Raw genomic sequence first — 23421 nt, forward strand, 5'->3', positions numbered from 1 at the left:
GCCCGTAATTAGGAGGCAGAGAGTTTAACACCTTAAATTTCTCCCTTGCTATTGCTATATTTAGTTTTTCTATCCCTTTCTAAATGATATCATTTAGATTTTCCTAGAAAACCAAGTTTCAGCAAGACTTTTATATTAGTATACAGTTATACTTAGTATTCTATGTTTTTAACCTTAAACTTAAGGAACATGTCAAGCATATCTAAATTAGACAGACTAGTGTAACAAACCCTCATGTACCTATTACTCACCTTTAATGATTACCAACTCATGGCCAATCTTACTTCACACACACTCTTACTTCATACACTCACTTCCCCCATAACTAATTATTCCCATAATTCATTCCCATATTTTGAAGCAAATCCCAGATATTATATCACTTCATCTATAAATATTTTTGTTGTTAAGATGTTTTAAACTCTTTCCTATCTGTAGTTGTATTGTGTTTTGTTTTCTGAATGTTGCATATTTGCTCCCCCACTCCCCATTTTCTCATTCACTGATTTTGGAATTTGTATTTAATTCCTTCTTCTGGCTCTCTAGAAGTTTACTTTATGGTTCTTTTTCTAGCTTCTTTCAACCGAGTCCTTAGTTCCTTTATTTGAATTCTCATTCATTAATAAATTTTTCTTTCTTTAAAGTATAATTCTAACAATATCATTTAAGATAGTACATTCTTGGGACGCCTGGGTGGCTCAGTTGGTTAAGCAGCTGCCTTCGGCTCAGGTCATGATCCCAGTGTCCTGGGCTTGAGTCCCACATCGGGCTCCTTGCTCGGCGGGGAGCCTGCTTCTCCATCTGCCTCTGCCTGCCATTCTGTCTGCCTGTGCTCGCTCTCTCTCCCTCTCTCTCTCTGACAAATAAATAAATAAAATCTTAAAAAAAAAAAGATAGTACATTCTAAGCGCTGTGCTTACATGAAATTATTTCAGTTAATTCTCACTACACTGAGATAAGTACTATTCATCCTACAGATGCAGAAACTGAGGGGGAAAAGAGCAGTTAAGGAACCTGTTGCTCAAGTTCATACTTTCTTGAAGAAAGTCGGAATGGCTGTGATGTTGGTGGGAGCATAACCAGGCAATTCTATCTGGGGAAGGAGTGTGTATGGCCAGTGGCTGACTTAGGTCAGAAACCAGGAAGTGCTAAAACTTGTGGTAAGACCCAGAAGAAAGACAGTTCAGTAGAGGATCCACAGCAGAGTTCCTGAACACCTTTCTACACCATACATTATATTTGTCTGGCAAAACTCCAAATCTGGTCAAACCCAATTATCATCCATTTGCATAAGCTCATGAAAGTAGAACCATGCTGGAGAAAAATCAACCTGAGGATAGAAACTTAAAACAAAAATGTTTTCTGAGGGACGCCTGGGTGGCTCAGTTGGTTAAGCGGCTGCCTTCGGCTCAGGTCATGATCCCAGGGTCCTGGGATCGAGTCCCACGTCGGGCTCCTTGCTCGGCGGGGAGCCTGCTTCTCCCTCTGCCTCTGCCTGCCTCTCTGTCTGCCTGTGCTCGCTCGCTCTCTCTCCCTCTGTCCCTGACAAATAAATAAATAAATAAAAATCTTTAAAAAAAAATGTTTTCTGAAATGATTCCTTTGTATATGATGTTTTGTATGGATCAGTTTTTCAGTACTGAAGGGTTTAATATCTAGGGGTTTCCATTTAAGTACAAAAGAATTACTCTCTAGTACACGTCCATCAGTAGGTAATATTACAAAGTGCTAAAGTTCTATGGTTTTAAATCAGAGATAGAAAATATCACCAATCTTAAGCAAATGGTAGTGGCTTCCTAGAGCACTGAGATGGGTTCCTTCTAAGGTCTCGTCTCAATGATCATGTGCAACATTTCCCATAAGCATGGAGAGAGGGCAAGGGGGCAGTTATACCAATGCCCCACGTAGGCCTATTGCAGTAAGCAGTGATACATCCTAGGTTGTATTGCTCATCAATCTATCCACACTCTTCCCCCACTTCATGTAAGTAAAGAGGTTACAACTCTCATTATTTCAGACTGATTCTATAAACTAGTCATACTTGAACAGAATTTAAATCAGTTTGCTCTCTTTCCAGTTGTGGATTAGATCAAACTGAAAAAGTGTGTAGACTGCAGCAGAAGAGAAGCAATTTTGGATCAGAAGCACCATATGAGGTAGGCAAACCATGAAAAAAAGGGGGGAGATTTTATTTTTTTTAAAGCTCTTATGGGTGGATGAAGGGACACTAGGAAGTAGAAAAAATAGCCTTGAAAGAGAGCCAAAAATGTAGCAAAGGGAAACCTTGCATGGTTGTAAAATTTGCCAGTTATACACGTACTCATTTAATGCCACCATGCACTGCTAATTATAATGCTATTTATCTCAGAAATTTTCCTAAGTGGTATATACTTACATGTACTAGACTATATTTTTCCCATGCTATAAGTGCTAAAATATACTCTCAGCCAATGAGAGTTAGAACAACAGACAATACACAATTAATCAGTAAGTGCTGTCAATGTACCACTCCACAAATGTTCTCTACCAATGAGCCCTCTATTGTACTCTCCTGTGTTGAGTGGATTCTTAACTGTCTATTGTCTACTGCACTAGGGCTTCTCCTTCTATAGTTTATTTTGTGTTGAACCCATGATGTGTGCAAGTATGTGCTGGACTCAGGGCTATGAGTATCCCTTTGGATGCTCAAAGGCAAGGTTTAAGGCAGCCTGAGGGAACCTTCAAGGAAATGGAGGAAAACGGTAGACAACTTGGAACGGGTGAAGTTCCCTGGATACTGTGGAGGCCATCATATACATTACTGTAGCCTTAAGGTTACTATATGAACAACTGCTAGAGTAACAGCATATGTGCAAGTTGGAAGAAATTACTACTAAAGGCCTATCATGACTTTAGGGGATTTGTAAAGAATGCGGGCACTGTCAGTGTACTACCTGTGTCCTTCACAGGAGTGCTACTCCTTAACCTGACATTTAAGGTCATCTATGAACTATCTTCACTATACCTTTTTAAGCCATTTTTAATCACCATGACTTTTAACAAGCTTTCTCTAATTCTTGACAATTGTGCATGTGACTATGATACAACAGCTACAAAGACTGAGTTGATAAATACAGTGTTTAAGACTGTAGTCATATATCGGGCTGCCTGGGTGGCTCAGTGGGTTAAGCCTCTGCCTTCAGCTCAGGTCCTGATCTCAGGGTTCTGGGATCAAGTCCCACATCAGGCTCTCTGCTAGGCAGGGAGCCTGCCTCCTCCTCTCTCTCTCTCTTTCTACTTGTGATCTCTTTGTCAAATAAATAAAATCTTTAAAAAAAAAGACTGTAGTCATATCATATTTACAAATTTGATGTCATAAATAATTGATGTGTGCATGGTCACTAGAAATAAATAATAAGATAAATAGAAAGGCCAGAGGACCAAGTTAAGAGATAATTAACTCACTTCACAACTCACTTCACTCACAGACCTACTGTCAGCCACAAAATTACTGGATACCACCATAGTTCCTAAGAGACATACTTTATTCCGGGTGAATAGTCTGAACGAAAAGAACAGACTCTGGAAGGAAGATGACAGGCAAACGAACACTTTGTGCTAGGTACTTATTTATCTCCTTTAATTCTGAAGCCTCAGAAGAACCTTTGCCCGGTACTGTAAGAACCACTAAGAGAATTATTTCCCAACTAAGCAAGAAATTGCTTTAATGATGGTTCTTGGATGACTATAGAGATGTAAACGGTCAAGACTCCCTATTTTTTCAGCATGGATCATGCAGAACATGGAGTCTTCTAGCCAGCTGAGAAAAGATGGGGAATTCTAGAGTCCAGAAAGATATCTTGGCTTGAAGTACTTTATAGCACTCTTATCTTTTGCTGTGAAGATAGTCTTTCCCCAGTCCCACCAGAATAAAGGCTAAAAATAATCAAGTCTCTCCAGCAGGGGAGGGAGAACAAACGACACCAGCTAGAACAAGTTAATTGGTGAAAAATTCAATGAATTATGCATAAATATGGATTAACATGCAAATATCCCTGGGAAAGGGAGATAGAGGAAGGTGATAACTGCCTGTTATATTCTGGTATGAATCAATTTATTTGGATAAATGTTCATATATTTTATGAGATACATGGAAAATATAAAAGTTTTTACTTCAGGAGAGTAAAGACAAGAAAGGATTGAACTTTTAAAAAGCCAGAATAAAGGAAAAGCATTAAAATTTCAGGAGATGGAAGAGAAGTGGATCTAGGATCTGGGAAGAAGGCAGAATGCACAGCAAAGAACAAAGGGAAGAGAGAAGAGATGAGGTGTAAAGGAGGAAACAATCCGGCCAGAATGAAATGGCTCTGCTACAAACAGAAACCAAGGGACATGTTCAAGATACAACACAGAGGCAGCTCCGTATGTCAAGAAGATCTGAGTGAAGGTATTTTATGTTATGTTTATGTTATTTTAGTTTTGTTTAGGAGAAATTTGTCTTTCCTTTATGATTATCATTTTAGTCAAACTGACTTAGCAACCTCTCACATTCTTTCCCCTTTGGCTTTTGTTTATACCATTTTCCTATGAGAATGCCTTCACCCAAATCCTGGCATTTACTTCTAAAAACCTCTACCAAAATTTTCTGTCTTTTGTGAATTTTTACCTGATTATACTAGTTATAACTAGTTTTACTTTATATTCTAGTTAACTTAAATTTTTATCAATGTTTAAATGAACAAATAGTGCTGTTAAGGCTTATATGACCAAAAAGGAACAGTACCTAGTGCTTCTGGTACCCTTTCAGCTCTTTTCATTGTTCCCTCTGTTATTTATCTCTAATCAAAAACACAAGTGTTGGTGAGGATGTAGAGAACCAGGAACCCTCTTGCACTACCGGTGGCAATGCAAACTGGTTCAGCTATTCTGGAAAACAGTATGGAGGTTCCTCAGAAAGTTAAAAATAGAACTATCCTATGGTCCAGCAATCGCAATACTAGGTATTTACCCAAAGAATACAAAAACACTAATTCAAAGGGATTCACACACCCCAATGTTTATAGCAGCATTATCTACAACAGCCAAATTACGGAAACAGCCCAAGTGTCCATCAACTGATGAAGAGATAAAGAAGTGGTACATACATACAATGGAATATTACTCAGGCATCAAAAAGAATGAACTCTTGTCATTTGCAACGACATGGATAGAGCTAGAGAGTACTATGCTAACTGAAATAAGTCCATTAGAAAAGGACAAAATCCGGGGCACCTGGGTGGCTCAGCGAGTTAAAGCCTCTGACTTCGGCTCAGGTCATGATCCCAGGGTCCTGGGATTGAGCCCCACATAGGGCTCTCTGCTCAGCAGGGAGCCTGCTTCCCCACCCGCCCACCTGCCTCTCTGCCTACTTGTGATCTCTGTCAAATAAATAAAATCTTTAAAAAAAAAGGACAAAATCCATATGATTTCACTCATATGTGGAATTCAAGGAACAAAACAAACGAGCAAAGGAGAAAAAAAGAAAGGGGCCCACCACTGTTCTTAATTATAGGGAACAAACTAATAGTTACAAGAGGGGAGGTGGGGGGAGGGGGAATGGGTGAAACAGGTGATGGGGATTAAGGAGGGCACTTGTCCTGATGAGCACCAGGTGATGTATGGAAGTGCTGAATCCCTACAGTATATTTGAAACTAATATTAGACTGTATGTTAATTAATTGGAATTTAAATAAAAACTTAAAAAAGGAAAAAAATAACCTTATACTACTTCCTCTTGACTCATCAATTTCAGATATTATCTTTAGACATCCTATTAGAGATAACAAAACTTATATCACAAATTTCGGTTAAATCAGTATTTAGTTTTTACATTATTATGACGACACAAACATTGTTCACTGCCAAGGTAAGGAATACATTCTAGTTACATTTCTTGTGTATAACTTCTGTATTCTTCTTAAGTCTGCAGTTGGGTTTTAAAATTTGCTTTCTTTCTGCCTATCTCAAATTCTTCTCACTCTGCCTCTTAAGTGAATTTTCAGTACTCCAACCTATTGGATAATTCATCACTTCTATTTTTTCCCCTGGAGACAGCTTTCCTGGAATCATCTGTCTGCTTCAATCTGGACTGAGTACTCTCTAAGCCTACTGAATGAACTAGTCTTCTGAAGCACCCTTTATTCATCACAATGTGAAGGAACTTTCTTCATTGTGCTTATAAATGTTGGATCCTTTGTTGCCTGAATCTCCTGTCTTTTTCTTGTTAACAACCATCTTGTGTTGGCGGAGCCTACATTCCAGCACCTTCCTAAAAATAGGTATAAGTCTGAAAATATCTTGGTTGAAAATCATTTTCGCTAAGCACTTCAAAGGCATTGTTCCTTGTCTTCTAACTTCCAATGTTGAAATATTTGATATTATTCTCATATCCCGTCCTTTATATATTTTAAAAATCTCTAAAAGCTTATCTTAGCCCATTTGGGCTGCTATAACAGAATACCATATACTAAGTCACTTACGATAAAGAGCAGAAATTTATTATCAGAGTTTCGGAGGCTAGGAAGTCTAAATCCAAATCACCAGCAGATTCAGTGTCTGGTGAGAATCTGTTTCCTGGTTTCTAGACAGCCACCTTCTTGCTGAGTCTTCACATGGCAGAAGGGGCGAGGGAGCTCTCTGGGGTCTCTTTTGTAAGGCCACTAATCCTACTTAGGAGCCATCTGCCCTCACTACCTACCTACCTCCTGAAAGCCCCACCTCCAAACACCATTACATCAGGGATTAGGCTCCAACATATAAATTTTGCGGGGGGACACATTCAGTCCAACAAAACGTCTAGGATTTTCTATCACTGGTGTTTGATAATTCACAATAATGATTCTTCTTGAGAGTAGGTGTTTTTGTTTATTTGTTTTTATTAAGAGGCTTTCAGTAGGCTGTTTTAATCCAGCAACTCACAGTCCTCACACTAAGGAAAAAAAATTTTTTTGGTATTTTAGTACTCCATTTAATCTAAGAGCATGATTATCACTATACCATTATAGAAGAAAGTGCTGCCAATTAAAGTGTGTCACACCACTGACTTTAACAAGGATTTCGATTTCAGAGACATTAAAATGTGGGAAAAAACAAATTTCTTAGGATATTTCTTTCCTAATTTCTTCCTTTCCATTTCCCTGTTGTCTCTGGAATTCCTATTAAGTAGATGTTAGATTGCTTCTTTCTTTTTCTCTCCTATTTTCTATCTCTTTCCCTTATTCTGTTTTTTTTTTTTGGGAGATTTCCTTAACATTAGCTTTTAAATATTCTACTAAAATGTAAAACATTCCTATCCCATTTTTAATTCTAAGAATTTATTCTTCTGATTAAAAAAGTAGCATTCTACTCTTCTTTAGCAAATCAGTTTTGTCTTTTAACACGCAGAAAGTATTAATTTAACTTCTCTTTTTCCTTTTTACTGCATTGTCTGTTCCTTCAAGAGCTTACTCTTTCATTTGGAAGCCTTTCTCAAATGTCCAGTGATATTTGGCTTTTCAGTCATACTTCAGAGTGAGACACTAAGAAGTGGACTAGATGTTCTGGAGCTTGTCAACTGTTAGGCTTTTTCGCTAGGTTAACTGGCCAAATAATCAGCCTTTAAATTTGAGATCTCCTAACTGTGTCTGAAGGTCTTTTATCAGGGACCATTTAATTTCTTCAGGAAAGGTTTTACTTTCCAGTCAGGAAGATACAGTCCTGGTTTGTGTAACAGGTAAGGAAGGGGACCATAACACCATTTACTCGGTTTTTACCTGATCTCCTTGTTTCTAGCCCAGTGCCTCACCCCACTTCCTACTATACCTGGGGTTCCCCAAGTCTGGAGCCATTCTGATTCATTTTTCTCTAAAAAATACCTTCTGTCTCTTCCAGAGGTAGGAGAGAGGAGACAGTGGAGGCTGTTTATATTGATATTCAACCAATCTCAGTTTTTAGCCCCGTGCCATTCCTCTACTTTCCATGGTACCTGGTGACTTCATTCTTGAGCTCTTCTGGAGCTGTGAGGGCAGTAAATAAGGCATGTTTCCTGCTGCTACACCTCTCTAAAAGCACTTAGGTCCTTTAACTTCCTCTTGTTATGATGGTTTTATCTACTTTTCATATTCATATGTTGTGGTTCAAATTATACAAGTCTTCTAATTTAAAGACCATATTTCTGTTTCTTATTCTCCTTGATGTCTTGGGTGAGAAGAGAAGAAGACAAGAACAACTTTATTTTGCCATCTGAAGACTGCAAGTTTCCCTCATTTGCTTTTGAGTCTCTAATAACCTAGCAGAGTTCTTGGCATGGCAGAGAAATTCATTAAGTACTTGGTTAATGAATGATTAGCTGTAGTCAGACTACACTGCTATAACAAAAAGACCCCAAAAGGCAATGGCTCAAACAAGGTAAGTGCCTATTTTTCTCTCGTGAAGCAGTCCATAGGGAAAAGGGTAAATTAGGGTGAAGAGGAATCACAAGATCATCAGGTCAAAAAAGGACCCAGGTTCCTTCTCTCTTGTTACTCTCCATCCATCCTACAGTCTTGTGGTCAAAACTGGCTACTCATCATACTCTGTGTTCTAGCCCATTAAAAGGGGGCCAATTGGGCGCCTGGGTGGCTCAGTGGGTTAAAGCCTCTGCCTTCGGCCAGGTCATGGTCTCAGGGTCCTGGGATCGAGCCCCACATGGGGCTCTCTGTTCAGCGGGGAGCCTGCTTCCCCCCCCTCTCTCTGTCTGCCTCTCTGCCTACTTGTGATCTCTCTCTGTCAAATAAACAAATAAAAATCTTTAAAAAAAAAGGGGGGGGGCCAATAAACGTACAAGAAAGCCTACCAGTTGACAAGCTCCATACATACAATTATCTTCTCACAGTTTCTATGGGCCAAGAATCTGGGCTAACAAACATGTGAGCTTAGAAGAAGAACCTTTTCCCATCAGGATTCGGATGACAATCTAGCCCTGGTTAACTCCTTCACTGCAGCGAGAGACCCTGAACCAAAGGACCCCATTAAACTGTGCTCAGATTAATGACCCACAGACACTGTGAGGAAAGAAATGTATGTTGTTTTAAGCTACTAAGTCTGAGCTAATTTGATATGCATCAAATAGATAACTAATGCAACATCTCAACTTTTGTTATTTAAATTATCAGTACTTGACAAAATGAAATCTTTTAGTTGTACATTAAAGGCAAATATACAGTTTAAAAGTATAAGGCTCATATATATTTTGACAATCTTTTGGATTTAATACCATCAGTGAAATAGTAAATATTAGGCTTTTTATACTCAATCCTAATTCCTATTATCTGGAATGATCTGCTCAAAAACTTCACCCACACTGTTAGTAATACCGTAGTCCTGCAGCTTTTCTTTCTTTTTTTTTTTTTTTTTTTGAGAGACAGTGTGAGCCCATGAGTGAGTGGGGGTGGGGAGGAGCGAGAGGGAGAGGAGCTCCTACTGTGGAGCGTGATGTAGGGCTTGATACCACAACCCTGTCAGGCACCTTTACAAACCAGGCTATAAAATGCAATTTTCTTACAGATGTAATGTTACTGATGCCATGAGTACTCTCAGGGGAAGTATGAACCACATAATATCACAATGGAAAATGTTTTTAGACTATAGAAAGAATAAAAAATTTGAAGGTTTTCCTTCAAAAGAAATTGTTACCTAAGAAAAACAGGTAACTTGTGGCAGAAAAATCAGTATTAATGCTTAACTGTTTGTTTTTATGTTTGCTTAAATGCTAATAAATATATACTCCAGATGAATGAAACGGAATGCCTCAAATGGCCTGGGAGGTACAGATATCTGACTAAACGTGAAGGTAACCTCAGGCACAGGTCCCATGTCTGGGCCCTTTTATGCATTCATTTAATTAACATTTAACTTTTTTTTTAAAAGACTTTATTTATTTATTTGACAGACAGAGATTACAAGTAGGCAGAGAAGCAGGCAGAGAGTGGGAGGGAAGCAGGCTCCCTGCTGAGCAGAGAGCCCGATGCAGGGCTCGATCCCAGGACCCTGAGATCATGACCTGAGCCAAAGGCAGAGGCTGAACCCACTGAGCCACCCAAGTGCCCCAACATTTAACTTTTTTAAAAAGATGATTTATTTGATCTTTATTTACTTGAGAGAAAGAGAGAGTGTGCACATGAGCAGGGAGAGGGGCAGAGAGAGAGGGAGCAGCAGACTTCCCTCTGAGCAGGGAGACCTATATGGGTTATGACCTGAGCCAAAGACAGATGCTTAACCAAGTGAGCCACCCAGGTGCCCCACCATTTAACATTTTTATGTATTAACAATAATTAGATGTAAGACAGCAGAAAAGAAATCCCATTGCGATGTAACAAAAACTCAAAATACCCACGAATTATCTTAATAAATTAATGTATAAAACCATATGTAAGAAACCATAAAATTTTGATAAAGAATATAAAAGAATATCAGAATAAATGTTTTGGGGATGTGAAGACTCAACATTATTAAAATAATTTACTTCATGTTAATTAGCAAATTTAACAGAATTTTTATAAAAATTCCAGTAACTTTTTCAGAAGTCCTTGATAAATTGATCGTAAAGTTTATCTGGAAGATGCATAAGACAACAATTTTGGGAAAAAATAAAAAAGGTGGGATGGCTTGCCTTGATATATACAAAAAACATATGATAAAAAAATTGAAAATGTATGTGAAGTCAAGACGTTCAGAGATGCTGTGGGTTGAACTGTGTCTTCCAAAAAGATATGTTCAATTTCTAATCCCAGTACCTGTGAATGTGATCTTTTTTGAACACAGGGTCTTTGTGGATTCAATAATATTAAGATAAAGTTATACTGGAGTAAGGTGGGCCCTAATCCAATGACTGGCATCCTTATGGGAAGAAGGAATTTGGACATGGAGACACATAGGGAAAATGCTATGTGACAATGGAAGTTAAGAATGGAGTGATAGGGCTAAGGAATCCCAAGAACTACTGGCAGTCACCAGAAGCTGGAAAAAGCAAGGAAAGATCCCCTCTCAGGGCCTTCAAAGAGCATGGCTCTGTTGACACATAGATTCTAGTGTCCTCCCGACTGCCTGGGTGCCTCAGTGAGTTAAAGCCTATGCCTTTGGCTCAGGTCATGATCCCAGGGTCCTGGGATCGAGCCCAGCATCGGGCTCTCTGCTCGGCGGGGAGCCTGCTTCCTCCTCTCTCTCTGCCTGCCTCTCTGCCTACTTGTGATCTCTGTCAAATAAATAAATAAAATCTTTAAAAAAATTTTTTTTATTATTTTAAGCCACCCAGTTTGTGGTATTTTATTAGGGAAGCCCTAGAAATCCAATACAAGGAGAATACAGCAATTTATATATGGTAAAAGAGAAATCTCAAATAAGTTGAATGGTTTTATTTGTTCAGTGAGTAAGGGATTAGGACAATAGGGTATTTGGAAAAAGTTAGAGTTCTATGTCATAATGTGTACTACAATTCCAAGTAGACCACAGATCTAAATGTTAAACACAAAACCAGAGAGGTGGTAGATGAAAAGATAAGGGATTATTTTTATAACCTTGGTGCAGGGAAAGATCTTTTTAAAAATTTTTTATTAAAATATAATGTATTATTAGCCCAGCGGTACAGGTCTGTGAAAGGGAAAGATCTTCTTACCAAAATACAAAACCCAGAAGCCAGATATGATCATTTAAAAATGAAAACTTCTGTATACATACAACGAAAGACAACATAATCAATGTTAAAAAACAGGGAGAAAATATTTGCAAGATACAGTAAAGACGTGGAGTAAATATCCAGAATATATATGATCACATAGACCATAAGGAGATAATCAACCAAAACCACAAAAGGCCAATAATACATGGATATGCAACTTCAGTAATAATCAAATGAGATGCAAAGTGAAATGAGAAAGTATTATTTATTTAGGGTGGCTCAAATGAAAAATAATTTCTAATAATACCCAGTGTTGAATAGGGTATGGTTGAACAGGTACTCTCATACAGTAATATTTTTACAACCCTTTTGGTTTAGACAGCAATTTGGCAATGTCTACTGAGATTTATTTATTTTTTTAAAAAAATATTTACTTAAGTAATCTCTATACCCGATGTGGGGCTTGAACTCATGATCTCGAGATTAAGAGTTGCATGCTCTTCCGACTGAGCCAGGCAGGCGCTCCTATGTCTATTGAGATTTAAATGTTCATATCCTTTGTTCTAGCACATCCTTCTCTAAGACTGTATCCTACTGAAACACAAGTTCACAAAAATAAATGGGGAAAATTCCATTAAGTGTAGGACATGCATAAAATACAGAGCATCATGCAACAGGGGTGCCTGGATGGCTCAGTTGGTTAAGTGTCCGACTCTTGGTTTCGGCTCAGATCATGACCTCAGGGTCCTGAGATGGAGCCCCACATGGGGCTCCACACTCAGCATGGAGTCTGCTGGTCCCTCTCCCTCTGCTCCTCCCCACTACCTTCCCTGCTCTCTCTCAAATAAATAAAATCTCAAAAAAATAGAATATCATGCAAAAATTTAAAAAGAAGATCTACATGTATTATGATAAAAAATGTTCCAGACTTAGTAAGTGAAAAGAGCAAGTTGGAAAATATATATATTTTATAAATATCAGTAATAACTATCTTATGTACAGAAAAAAATGAAGATACTAACTGCACTGTAACAATGGTTTCTTAAAGGTAGGAACATTTATTAATTCATTTATGTAATATTTAATGAGTGTTTATTATGTGCCAGTCACTGGTCTAGGTGCTGGGGACTTAAAAGGGAATAAAAAAACAAGATGAGGAAATGGTGACCATTCATCTTCTATGTTAAATAGTTCTATAAAGTATCACACCTTTATATTTTTGTCTCTAAGAAATCAAAGTTTAGTTTCATTTAAAAAAAAAGATTTAAGGGGGCACCTGGGTGGCTCAGTTCGTTAAGGATAGGTCTTTGGCTCAGATCATGATCCCAGGGTTCTGGGATTGAGCCCCTCATGGGGCTACCTGCTCAGTAGGGAGTCTGCTTGTCCCTCTCCCTCCCCACCCCACACTCGTGTTCTCTCTCAAATAAGTCAATGGAGTCTTAAAAAAATAAGCTTTAAGGTACCAATGAAAAACTTTCAACAATATAAAGCAATTTGTTTTGTCATTCTTTTAAAATCAGTCTTATTAAACAGTTTTTAAAAATGGCACTAGCATATTCAAGACTATATTTTGGTAAAATTAATGTGAAAGCATCAACAAGTTTCTAATACCATAAGATCATTACTTTGCTTGGTTGAAAAATAAGAATCCTTAAACTATATGGTATCTGATTTATGTAAAATCCCTTATGATACAGTATTTTACTTACAGTTTGTGGATTAATCTCCTCCTCTCCCATAGGTTCATCCATAATTTGCTGTCCATTCTGTGAAAAGCATAGCAAGTAGAAAGTTACCAACACAGATCTCAGATCAGTTAAAGTTAAATGAAGGCAGACAAAACAAAATCACATAGGAATATTTTTACCCCTACAGGGTTCTAATGAAGTACCAAACCACCATATAAGTATGTAGTTGCCAGTATGCAACAGGTTGTGCTTTAAAAGTTAACTATAAAAACATTTTCCATGAAAATGATATAATAAATGATGATTACCTTTCCAGGTGAGCCCTTGAGGTTATTTTAATAGTTAAATGCCTTACAAACGGTGTCATTCAAACCTCACTGAACATCATTTATAATACTTTCCTTGGCAGAAGATACTCTAAATTCCAACTCCATTGATTAATCAGGGCAACTGATTATTTTGGGGGGAAAGTAAGCTAGATTTCTATACCAAAATCGATCCCAGGTGCATAAAACATTTAAATGTCAAAAACAAAATTATACAAATATTAGAAGAAAATATAGGTAAATAATACTTATGGGGTAAGGAGGGTGGAAATCATAAAGGGAAAAAATGACATTTGAATTGATAGAAGTTTAAAATGTCATCTGTCAGACACGAAAAAGGTAAGACAAATTGATTACAAAAAAAGCAACATATGACAAAGGGTTGGTATTCTCAATACATAAAGAACTTTGTTTTACAAACCTGTAAGAAAAAATGATGAACCTCAACAGAAATGAGCAATAAGGAAAGAAAGAGTTCAGCCTTAGTACTAATCAAATAAATGCATTTAACCGAAAGATAACTTTGCCTTTCAAACTGGTAATGATTAACAGAAAAAATAACACCCAGCACCAATATGAGTATGGGGAAAAGAGCACTCAGGATATACTGCTGGAGAAAGTATGAATCAGCACAACCTTTCAGGAAGGTAATCTAAGTCTGTATTAAAACAAGTGTGCAAAGATGTACATACAAGAATGCTCACCATAACTTTTTCCAAAAAGAACTCCAAATTGGAAACCTAAATTCTTAACAATAGAGAACTAGTTAAATATATGATGGTACATCCATATAATGGAATACTATACAGTCATTAAAAATGATAATAAAGATGTAAATTTATTGACATGGAAAGACAGTCACATGTAATAAGTGAAAAAGCAGTTTACAAAAAATATGGATTGTAATGATCCCATTTTAAATAAATATATACATATTTCAATGTATATATTTGCATGGGAAAAACTCTGGAAGGATATACACCAAAATGTTAACAGTGGCTATTTCTGGGTGGTAGAATTTTAGACAATTTAAAATATGTTTGTTTTTGCATATTTGAATTTTCTAATGTGTCTACAATGGATATTTGTGCAATTAATAACAAAACAAAACAAAACCAGAAGTCAGGAACATAGGGTCTTCCCTAGTTACTTCAATGGAAAAAGGTGTAAATGCCCCTGATCACTTGTCAATTCAACAAATGTAGAAGGATCCAAGCTAACCATCTTTGGAGCACTATCAATTGAGAAATAAAAGGCAGCCCACCCATTACCCTACATCCCACATGAGGCAGATGCTCTGAATTTGAACTCTCTCTACTCTCCAAATCCTTATTTATCCATCCATTCATCCACCCACTTCTTTCATTCATGCTATGTTCTAGGCACCAAGCTGTACATGAATGGTTAATAAAACATGGCCCCCAACCTAGAGATCTATCCTAGAGGATCTTACAGATCCACTGACTTATAAAAAGAGTACCTTTCATTTTCAAACACTCAAAGAGTATGTTCCTAGGTTAGGGAATGCCTATACAATATTACAAAGCACAAAAATGGTGCTAAAATGCAGTAAAGGGGAGGCAGGTATAAAATCTTTATTATCCTAAGACACTTTCAGAGGCTATAGTATTGCCCACTTCTACGGTAAGGACTCAGATAACTCCAGGAGACATCTTTCTCCCAAAAGCCACAACCATTTAATTCAATTGAACTGGTCATTTTTCTCCAAACATCACAGACAAACCTTAAAGTAGTTCTTAAGAACACTAGCTTTGGAGTCAGACACCTAGACTGAAATTTCTACTCTTAAACTAAGTATGAAGCCTTGGACAAGTTATTCAAACTAAGTTGCAGTTTCTTCATATGAGAAGTAGAGATGAAAAAAGTCTCATCTTCAGAGAGTTGTGGTAAAGACTAAGTGAGATAAGTGATGTAGAACTCTAATCACAGTGCCTGACGCTTAATACGAACAACCAATGGTAGCCATTTTAATTACACCCAAAATTCAGTCACCCCATTTATGGCTCACCAATCTGCTACTTCTATACTTGCTATCTTAGTGAATGGTACCATCATTCATCCAGTAGCACAAACTGTTTTTCTCATTAATTATACACAGAGTTCTCTTTCTATAACAAAGATCTGCTAAATGGCTCCCAATTATTTAACTTTTAGAACCCTTCATCTAACTGAGCTACAATTACACTTTCCATAGGAGTATAATTTGATAACCATCTGCTCCTTGCAATTTTCAATGCAACAAAGCAAGAATTACGACCTATAACTTACTTTTAAGGCCAACTGTTATAGTAGAAACAACACTAAACTTGGAATGGTAGACAAGGGATAGAGTCCTAGATTTGCCACTTAGAAGCTTTATTATTCCGGGCAATTCAGACTGTCTCCTAGCCTATTATCTTGTCTGTTCACAATGATGATAATTGCCCTGTTCACCTAAAGGGTTAATGTTAGACTCAAAACTGAGATAACTTATAAGAAAGTACTTTATAAACCATAAAGTGCTATACCAATGCAAATTATTATTACTAAGGTGAGGTAGCTTCATGAGGATAAAATACTCCATAAAGTCTTTTTAATCTGAGAATCAAAACATTTATGATTGGTAAGGGATCTTGAAAGTCTTTTGTTCCGAATAAACATCATATGCTTCAATTCTTTCTTTGCCATTCTCACCTAGATTTGAACACTATCAGGACAAGAATGTACTACCTCACCAGGCAGCCTAGATAAAATTCTTCATTATATAGTAATTTTCCTCAGCTACAAACTCCCTTTAATAGGATTACTGATACATGACTAACTTGCCTGTATTATATCTGCAAAATAACAGGAAGTAAATCTACACCTATGACTGTAAAACATCCTGAGTCTGATTTTTACTAGGCAACTCAAGTTCCTTTAAACATTCCTTTCAGACAGATGAGACCACCTTCTTTTCTGAGCATGCACCCAATTCATCTTAAAGTGTCATATACAGAACTACATTCAATTAATATTCCAGCCTTGATATGACCAATGCAGAGTAAAGAGCATATCACCTCCCTTGTCCTAGATAATAAACTTATATTAATGCAGTTCACATATGCATTGTTTTTAAAATGCCCAAAACACATTGCTGAGGCATACGAAATTTTCTATTGGTTAAATCCTAGTCTTCTTTATACTGCAACTAAGCCCTGTGTACTTGTTGGTACACTTAGTCTCATGAATAAAGCCTTAAATTTTAAGTTTCTGACTCATCTCTTTCTAGTTCTGATCCTCTATAGGATTGCTACAGCCTCTATGAAAAGGATTCTGAATCTGCTAATCAGCCTCTTTGCTATTTCTATCTTCATGTAATCCACAAATCTTGTATTTCTTTTCTAAACAATTCACCCAGCCAATTAACAGTAATATACTAACAAAGCCATCTGAAAAAAAAATGAAGTGAAACATGATCTAAAGGTAGTTTATGCTCTTATCTTTTGCAAAAATATCTACTTCCTTTCTGAGTTTAGGAAATATTGAAAATTTTGGACAATTTAAGGAAACTATAAAAGCCAACATTATCCTACATATTGGTGAGGCTTTAAAAAAATCTACTTTTTAAAAAGCACTTTTACCTCAACAAACCTTTTATATTGTTTCATCAAAACAATGATTCAAATATTACCTGTTAGAAATTAGCATAATCACTCATGCAGCTAGTAAGTTTCCTTTTTGAAAAATGACCCTGAGCTTCACTAGAGATTAGGTTACATGGGCCATTAGTCCGACTCAATATGCAATTTCTATAGTTTCTAAAGTTCAAGGAACAGTACCTATTAAATAAGAAAACTTACTTCTTTAACTTAAAGAAACAGAAAAAAACATGTGATCTGCATGTCACTAGTATCAGGTTTAAACCCCAGCTCTGTCACTTACTGCTATAGTTACCTGGCCTTGGGTAAGTTACTCAACATTTTGAGCCTCAGTCTCTTCATCTGTAAGATGCATATAATATCTACTTCACAGGGATGTTGTACTTAAATGGACCTACCAAGGGACACCAGATGCTCAGTAAATACTACTTTCTGTCCCCTCTCTTTTGCCTGAATTGTGTAATATATACATTTCTACAGTTAACTTCTAAAGACATAATGCAATAAAGAAGTACAGGAGAGTGCTGAGATACTTGTTCTGCTACTTAATACAGCCAATTGCCCACCACGCAGGGTGAAAGAGATCATTCATAAGTGTAGTATATTTTTATACAATGTGGCCAAAGAATGAGTACAGACAAAAAAGAATAGTTTAAAAGTGAGGCAAATGTATTTATCCTCTCTCATCCCACCATTATGCCTTCCAGCCAAAAAACTGCAGAGCTTGGCAGATTGTACATATGCAAATATTATGTGAAATACTGGAAAAGGTTAGGAAATGCTAATCATGCTTTACTCTCTTAGTCTGAAATGTGTAAAAGTCAAAAATAAGAATAACGTACAATATGGATCTCATCAGAACAAATCAGACAAAGGAGAATGTTAGCTTGCATTTCAGCAGGAATTGTTTTCAAAATAACTTCTAAGGTTCTGGTATGAGATTATCACTAAAATCATCTTTCTGGTTTAAAAAGGATGAACAATTCAAACCAGTAATTCTGAAACAAGATTTCATGATTTCTAGAGTATTTGCAAGTATTTTAAGGGAAATTCTCAAATGTTAAAAATAAGACTATTTTACTAAATAAAAATTTCATTTTAAGCAACTTTATTTAACAGATTGTTTTGTTGTAATGGTATGTTACAACAATGTACATTTCCAGGTTGCTGTTTGATACCTTTGAAGAAAATATAAAATACGTTAAAAAAATGCTATGAGTCCAGCAGGAGATCATCATGTACAAGTACACTAGAACTAAAAAAAATTATCTGTGACTGACGATATGCTACCTTGAGATTACTAGGAAATAACATCTACTGACATCTTCCTACACAGAAATGAAATATACATATGAACACTGGGAGAAAAGAATTCCTCACAGAGAATAAGAGCCTGAAATAACAGGAAAGGAGGAGGAAAAGAAAGGGTCTAGAGGCCTGGTGTACTAATTTGGAGACCAGGCTGTAGGAATGAGCAAGGACTGTATTTTTTTTTTTAACCACCCTCAAGTTCCCACAAGTATATTTGCCTTCCAAACTCCCTGAAATCAGCAGTGGTTCTCCTGCCCAAAGCATATAGGAGTCCCATGAAGCTGCTGAGGATGAGGCATGAGAAACCTCTCTTGATTTTAGTTCAGATACCATTAAATTGTTCAGAAGCCAAAGAATCTTCTATGCAATCACATTGAAACAATAAGAAACAAGCATTTTATATTCTTAATAAGGAATGTATATAATCCTTACCAATATGACAGGATTAAGAATCAGCTCCTCATTTATCCTAAGGAAATATCAGAGATGTGCATAAAGACTTATGTACAGTGATATTCATCATACTCATTATACTGAAAAATAGAAAACAATCTAAATGACCAACAGGGGACTGGTTAAATAAATCATAACACATCTATTCATATGTAGGAATACTATGCAATGGTTAAAATAAGGGCCTCAAAAAATTAATGATGCAAAAATATGCTTGTACTATATTAAATTAAAAAGGATACAAAACTATATAGCATGACCCAATTTTGTGCCCCCCCCAACATGTGTGTATGTAACTGGCAAAACATATATCAAATCTTATCAGCAGTTACCTGGGTCATAGGATTTTCTTCTTATATTTTCAAAATTACATGCATTTATTATTTTTTATTTTTATAATGAGGAAAAAGTACAATTGATATAATAGGAAAAATCCATTACTTCTAGTTAAGTTGCCCTTATGGGTTGCTTTGCTATTCCTCAAGCAACTAAAGGCCTGCTAGTACTCAAGACTGTTCTATTTTCTAGACTAGGGTAGAAATGACCTCTGGTTATATCTATGTTTTTAAGTTTTAGAGGACCCTTTCAGAAGCTTTTTTTTTTGCCTGTATGGTCCTATGATTGTGGCCTCAGAAAACAGATACATTTTAGGCCTGAATCCACCTTATGTTTTTTTGGAGTGTACCCCTAAGGGGAATTCTGCTTATGAAACAGGAATATGTTGAGGTAAGAATAAAGAAATGAAAACACAGTAGCCAAAATTAAATCTGCATTGTGAATAGCAAGTATTAGAATCGACACTGCAGAGAACAGAATCATGCCACAGAGGACAAACTTGAATAAATGAAAAAAAATGAAAGAAAAGATTAAAAAACTATGGAGGACAGACACAGAAATAATCTATGAATAACAGATGTTCCTAAAGAAAAAAAAACAGAGCATTTTAATCAATCAAAAGTATAAGAAAACTTTCCAGTTCTGAAAAAAAAATACCTGAGACTGGAGACTGAGAAGGTTCAACAGAGATCATCAACACCAAGACATGTCCTGGCAAATGTTTTTAAATTTCAAGGATAAAGATATAATCCTATAAGCATACAAGCAGAAAAAAATAGGTTATTTTCAAAAGGAACTAAAATCAGAATGACCTCAGATTTTTCCTCTGCAACAATAAAATGCCAGAAGACAATGAAGTAATGACTTACAGAGAGTTGAAAGGGAAAAGTTATGATCTAAGAAATGTATACCTTGTCCTAGTTTTTCATGTACAAAGGTCACAGGAAATTATTCTTAGATCAGCAAAGTCTTATAAAAGTTCACCATCCTGGTAGTATCTTTTTTTCATAAATTGTTCAAAGGTATGTCCTAGACCATTGAAAGAGAATCAAAATAAGAACTTAAGAATACTGAGGTAGGGAAGAACAGGTGAAGTATACTGAAATCAAGCTAGTATCTACAAACAAATGAATAAAATAATTAACCCCACTAATGGAGAAAGGGTCAATAATGAAGAGTAAATAGTTGATATAAGTATATAAACAATATAAAACTTAGGAAGTTAAAGGTAAGATTTGTAATCTCAGCCTAAATTAATGTAGACCCAAATAGAAGAGGTAGTGGAAGAAGGGAGAAAAGATTCTCAATTCTCTCTTTCCTAAAAGGATTATTTAAAAACCACTTTTTTGTAGTTAGCTAATAAATATAAATTTTGGAATGTTTTGAGAAACCATACGATAACCAAAAATTGTATTTATTTATTGCAGTCCAAATCACTAGAAAAGATAATAACTTGCAAAGACTGTAAAAACTACTTTTTGACAGCATCACATTCAACCTTAAGAACATGAGGTAGGTATAATCACCCCTATTTTACAGATGAGGAAACCAAGGCTCAGCAAAGTTAGTGAATGGCAAGAGCGAAACTCAAACCCAGGTCTTTCTAGCTCTGTAATTCTTTCTTTAGTATTTCATAACCTCCTCAAACAAAAACAACCCATATGTCAGAAGAAAAAAAGAAACAAACCACAAAGAATTAAAAACTTAAGATAATAGAAATCATTTCAAAAGAAATAATGTAAGAAATGTAAAGTTTAAAGTATCTAATATAAATAAAGTGTTTTACTGGAATTTGATGCTATTACAGAATTATTGACATTTTTATGAGGGATGATGTTATGGTGGTTATGTTTTTAAGTCTTCATCTTTTAAGAAATATAAATGAAATATTTACATCTGGATATATGTATCTAGGATTAGCTTCAAAATAATCCACTGAAGGGTGGGGGAGAGAATGTATGTATGGGAATGAGGGGAGTACAGATAAAACAAGATTGGCCATGAGTTGACAATCTTTGAGGCTGGGTAATGGGAATATGGTAGTTCATTATACTATTTTCTCTATATTATTCTATACTATGTGTTTGAAATACTTGATATTAAAAACTTCAAGAGTCATAGGTTATATTTTTTATAAAAGGTTAAAAAGCCCATACAATTATTTACTGCTTTGAAGAGAAACGCAAAACAGGTTAAGACTAGAAAAGCATAGGGGCGCCTGGGTGGCTCAGTGGGTTAAGGCCTCTGCCTTCAGCTCGGGTCGTGACTCCAGGGTCCTGGGATCGAGCCCCACATCGGGCTCTTTGCTCAGCAGGGAGCCTGCTTCCTCCTCTCTCTCTGCCTGCCTCTCTGCCTACTTGTAATCTCTATCTGTCAAATAAATGAATAAAATCTTAAAAAAAAAAAAGACTAGAAAAGCATAAAGAAAAAGAGTTTGTAATATTAAGGCCAAAAATAAAATGAGAGGCAAAAACCTAAAGCCAATTAAAAAGGTCATCTGATTTGGACTAAAAATGTAATTAGTATTTAATACATATAGTGACAATAATTGCTATCACTTACTAAGCAATTACCACATACGAGGCAAGTGTTAAGTACTATAGATCACCTTTGATGCCTCTAACAACTCTGTGAGGCCTTATCACTAATTTACAAATGAGGAAATTAAGCCAAGATGGGTATGTCAATCCTTTTAAGCACTATATCCTCAGCCCCTAGCAAAATGCCTGGCACAAAGTAGGTGCTCAATAAATATTTGTCAAGTAAATAAAAAAGTCTAATATTGTCCTTAAGGCTAATAAACAGGGCCTAAATTCAAACCCAAGTCTGAATCTAAAACCCCCACTCTTGGTCATATTTAAATCTTTTAATAATGATATTTCTTAGAGTAAAAATGTTTTTTTCCTTCTATGTTTCACTATTTTTCAGATCTTCTACAATTAACATGTTATTTTTTCAAAAAAGTCATTAAAAACATTTAATCACAGACTAACCACAAAACACAAAAGATGTTTTGGGGACTATAACATGAAATGAACAAACACAAAACAGGAAGGGAAACTTAAGTACACTAGTATCAGTTAGCACGATGAATGAAATAAGGACAAAGCATGTGAAGTAATTTATACTAGATCAGGTAGATATTGAATTTATAATGTAAAAAGAATATGGGTTCTTTCCAAGTATCTATGAAAAATTATAAAGAGTATGTCTAGACCATAAAGTAAATCCAAGTCTTCAAAGCAGGAATTGTACAGATCATATTTTCTGATTATGATAAAGAACATGAAGAAATAAAGCACTCATTCAGAAATTAATATTCTTATAAAAACCCCACTAGCTCAAGGAACTAATAACCACAGCTATCACTGCAATGCTTATTTTGTTCAAAATACAGGGTTAGCCATGTTACATATATTCTTTCATTTAATCCCAATTAATCATTAATAAACCATGAGGTGTGTTATTATGTATAGCAGGGAAAAAAAACGGAGTAATTTTTCCAAAATCATAGAGCTACTAGGTTTGCAGATAAGATAACCGAATCCATGTCTGAATCCAAAGCTCATACTCCTACACAGAAATGCTGTTAGAATTCATGTATAGACATCTACCTTTGTTCATTTTCTAAAATTTTGTAATCAAAAGTAGAGAAAGCTAGAGTCCTCCATAACAGAACATGTTCTGAAAGTGTCCATTTGTTAAATACACTACTCTAAGAGGGTAATGGTTCATTTTTCTAACATATTCTTATTCAGACATAGTATTTCAAATTGCATAATCTCCTAAAAGCAATCCTTCTGAATATATTCACACTCTCAATCAGGCATTTAAAGAAGGAAGAAACCATAAAATTAGATAAACAAAGTAGGGAATATAAGGTAAACATGATTTGCCAGTAAATTTATTTCTAAAAAGCAGTGTGACTGTGGAAAAGTCACTATTTTCTGGTACTTATCTGCAATCCATAAGAGTTAGATGGAACCTTGGGCAGCATGGATTTGAAAGTTTGCCAC

General features: G+C 36.0%; 1 protein-coding gene across 2 annotated transcripts in view; it reads right to left on the reverse strand.

Moving 5' to 3' along the window:
• Window positions 1-23421, reverse strand: part of LOC111150451 (ribosomal protein S6 kinase A3) — a 111743-nt gene that overhangs the window by 66145 nt on the left and 22177 nt on the right. Inside the window, exons 1-3 of one of the 2 annotated variants that reach the window (XM_022507920.1) lie at window positions 20063-20096; window positions 19049-19085; window positions 13360-13416 (exon numbers count right to left, since the gene is read on the reverse strand). In XM_022507920.1, the coding sequence (XP_022363628.1) occupies window positions 13360-13401 (42 nt within the window). In that variant the 5' untranslated portion in view covers window positions 13402-13416; window positions 19049-19085; window positions 20063-20096. Of the gene's footprint in view, window positions 1-13359; window positions 13417-19048; window positions 19086-20062; window positions 20097-23421 lie in introns of those variants that run through there. The other variant, XM_022507919.1, reaches the window with a different exon arrangement.

Source organism: Enhydra lutris, unplaced genomic scaffold, assembly GCF_002288905.1.
Source record: "Enhydra lutris kenyoni isolate GAN:26980312 unplaced genomic scaffold, ASM228890v2 scaffoldscaffold23, whole genome shotgun sequence".
NCBI classification, from domain to species: domain Eukaryota; kingdom Metazoa; phylum Chordata; class Mammalia; order Carnivora; family Mustelidae; genus Enhydra; species Enhydra lutris.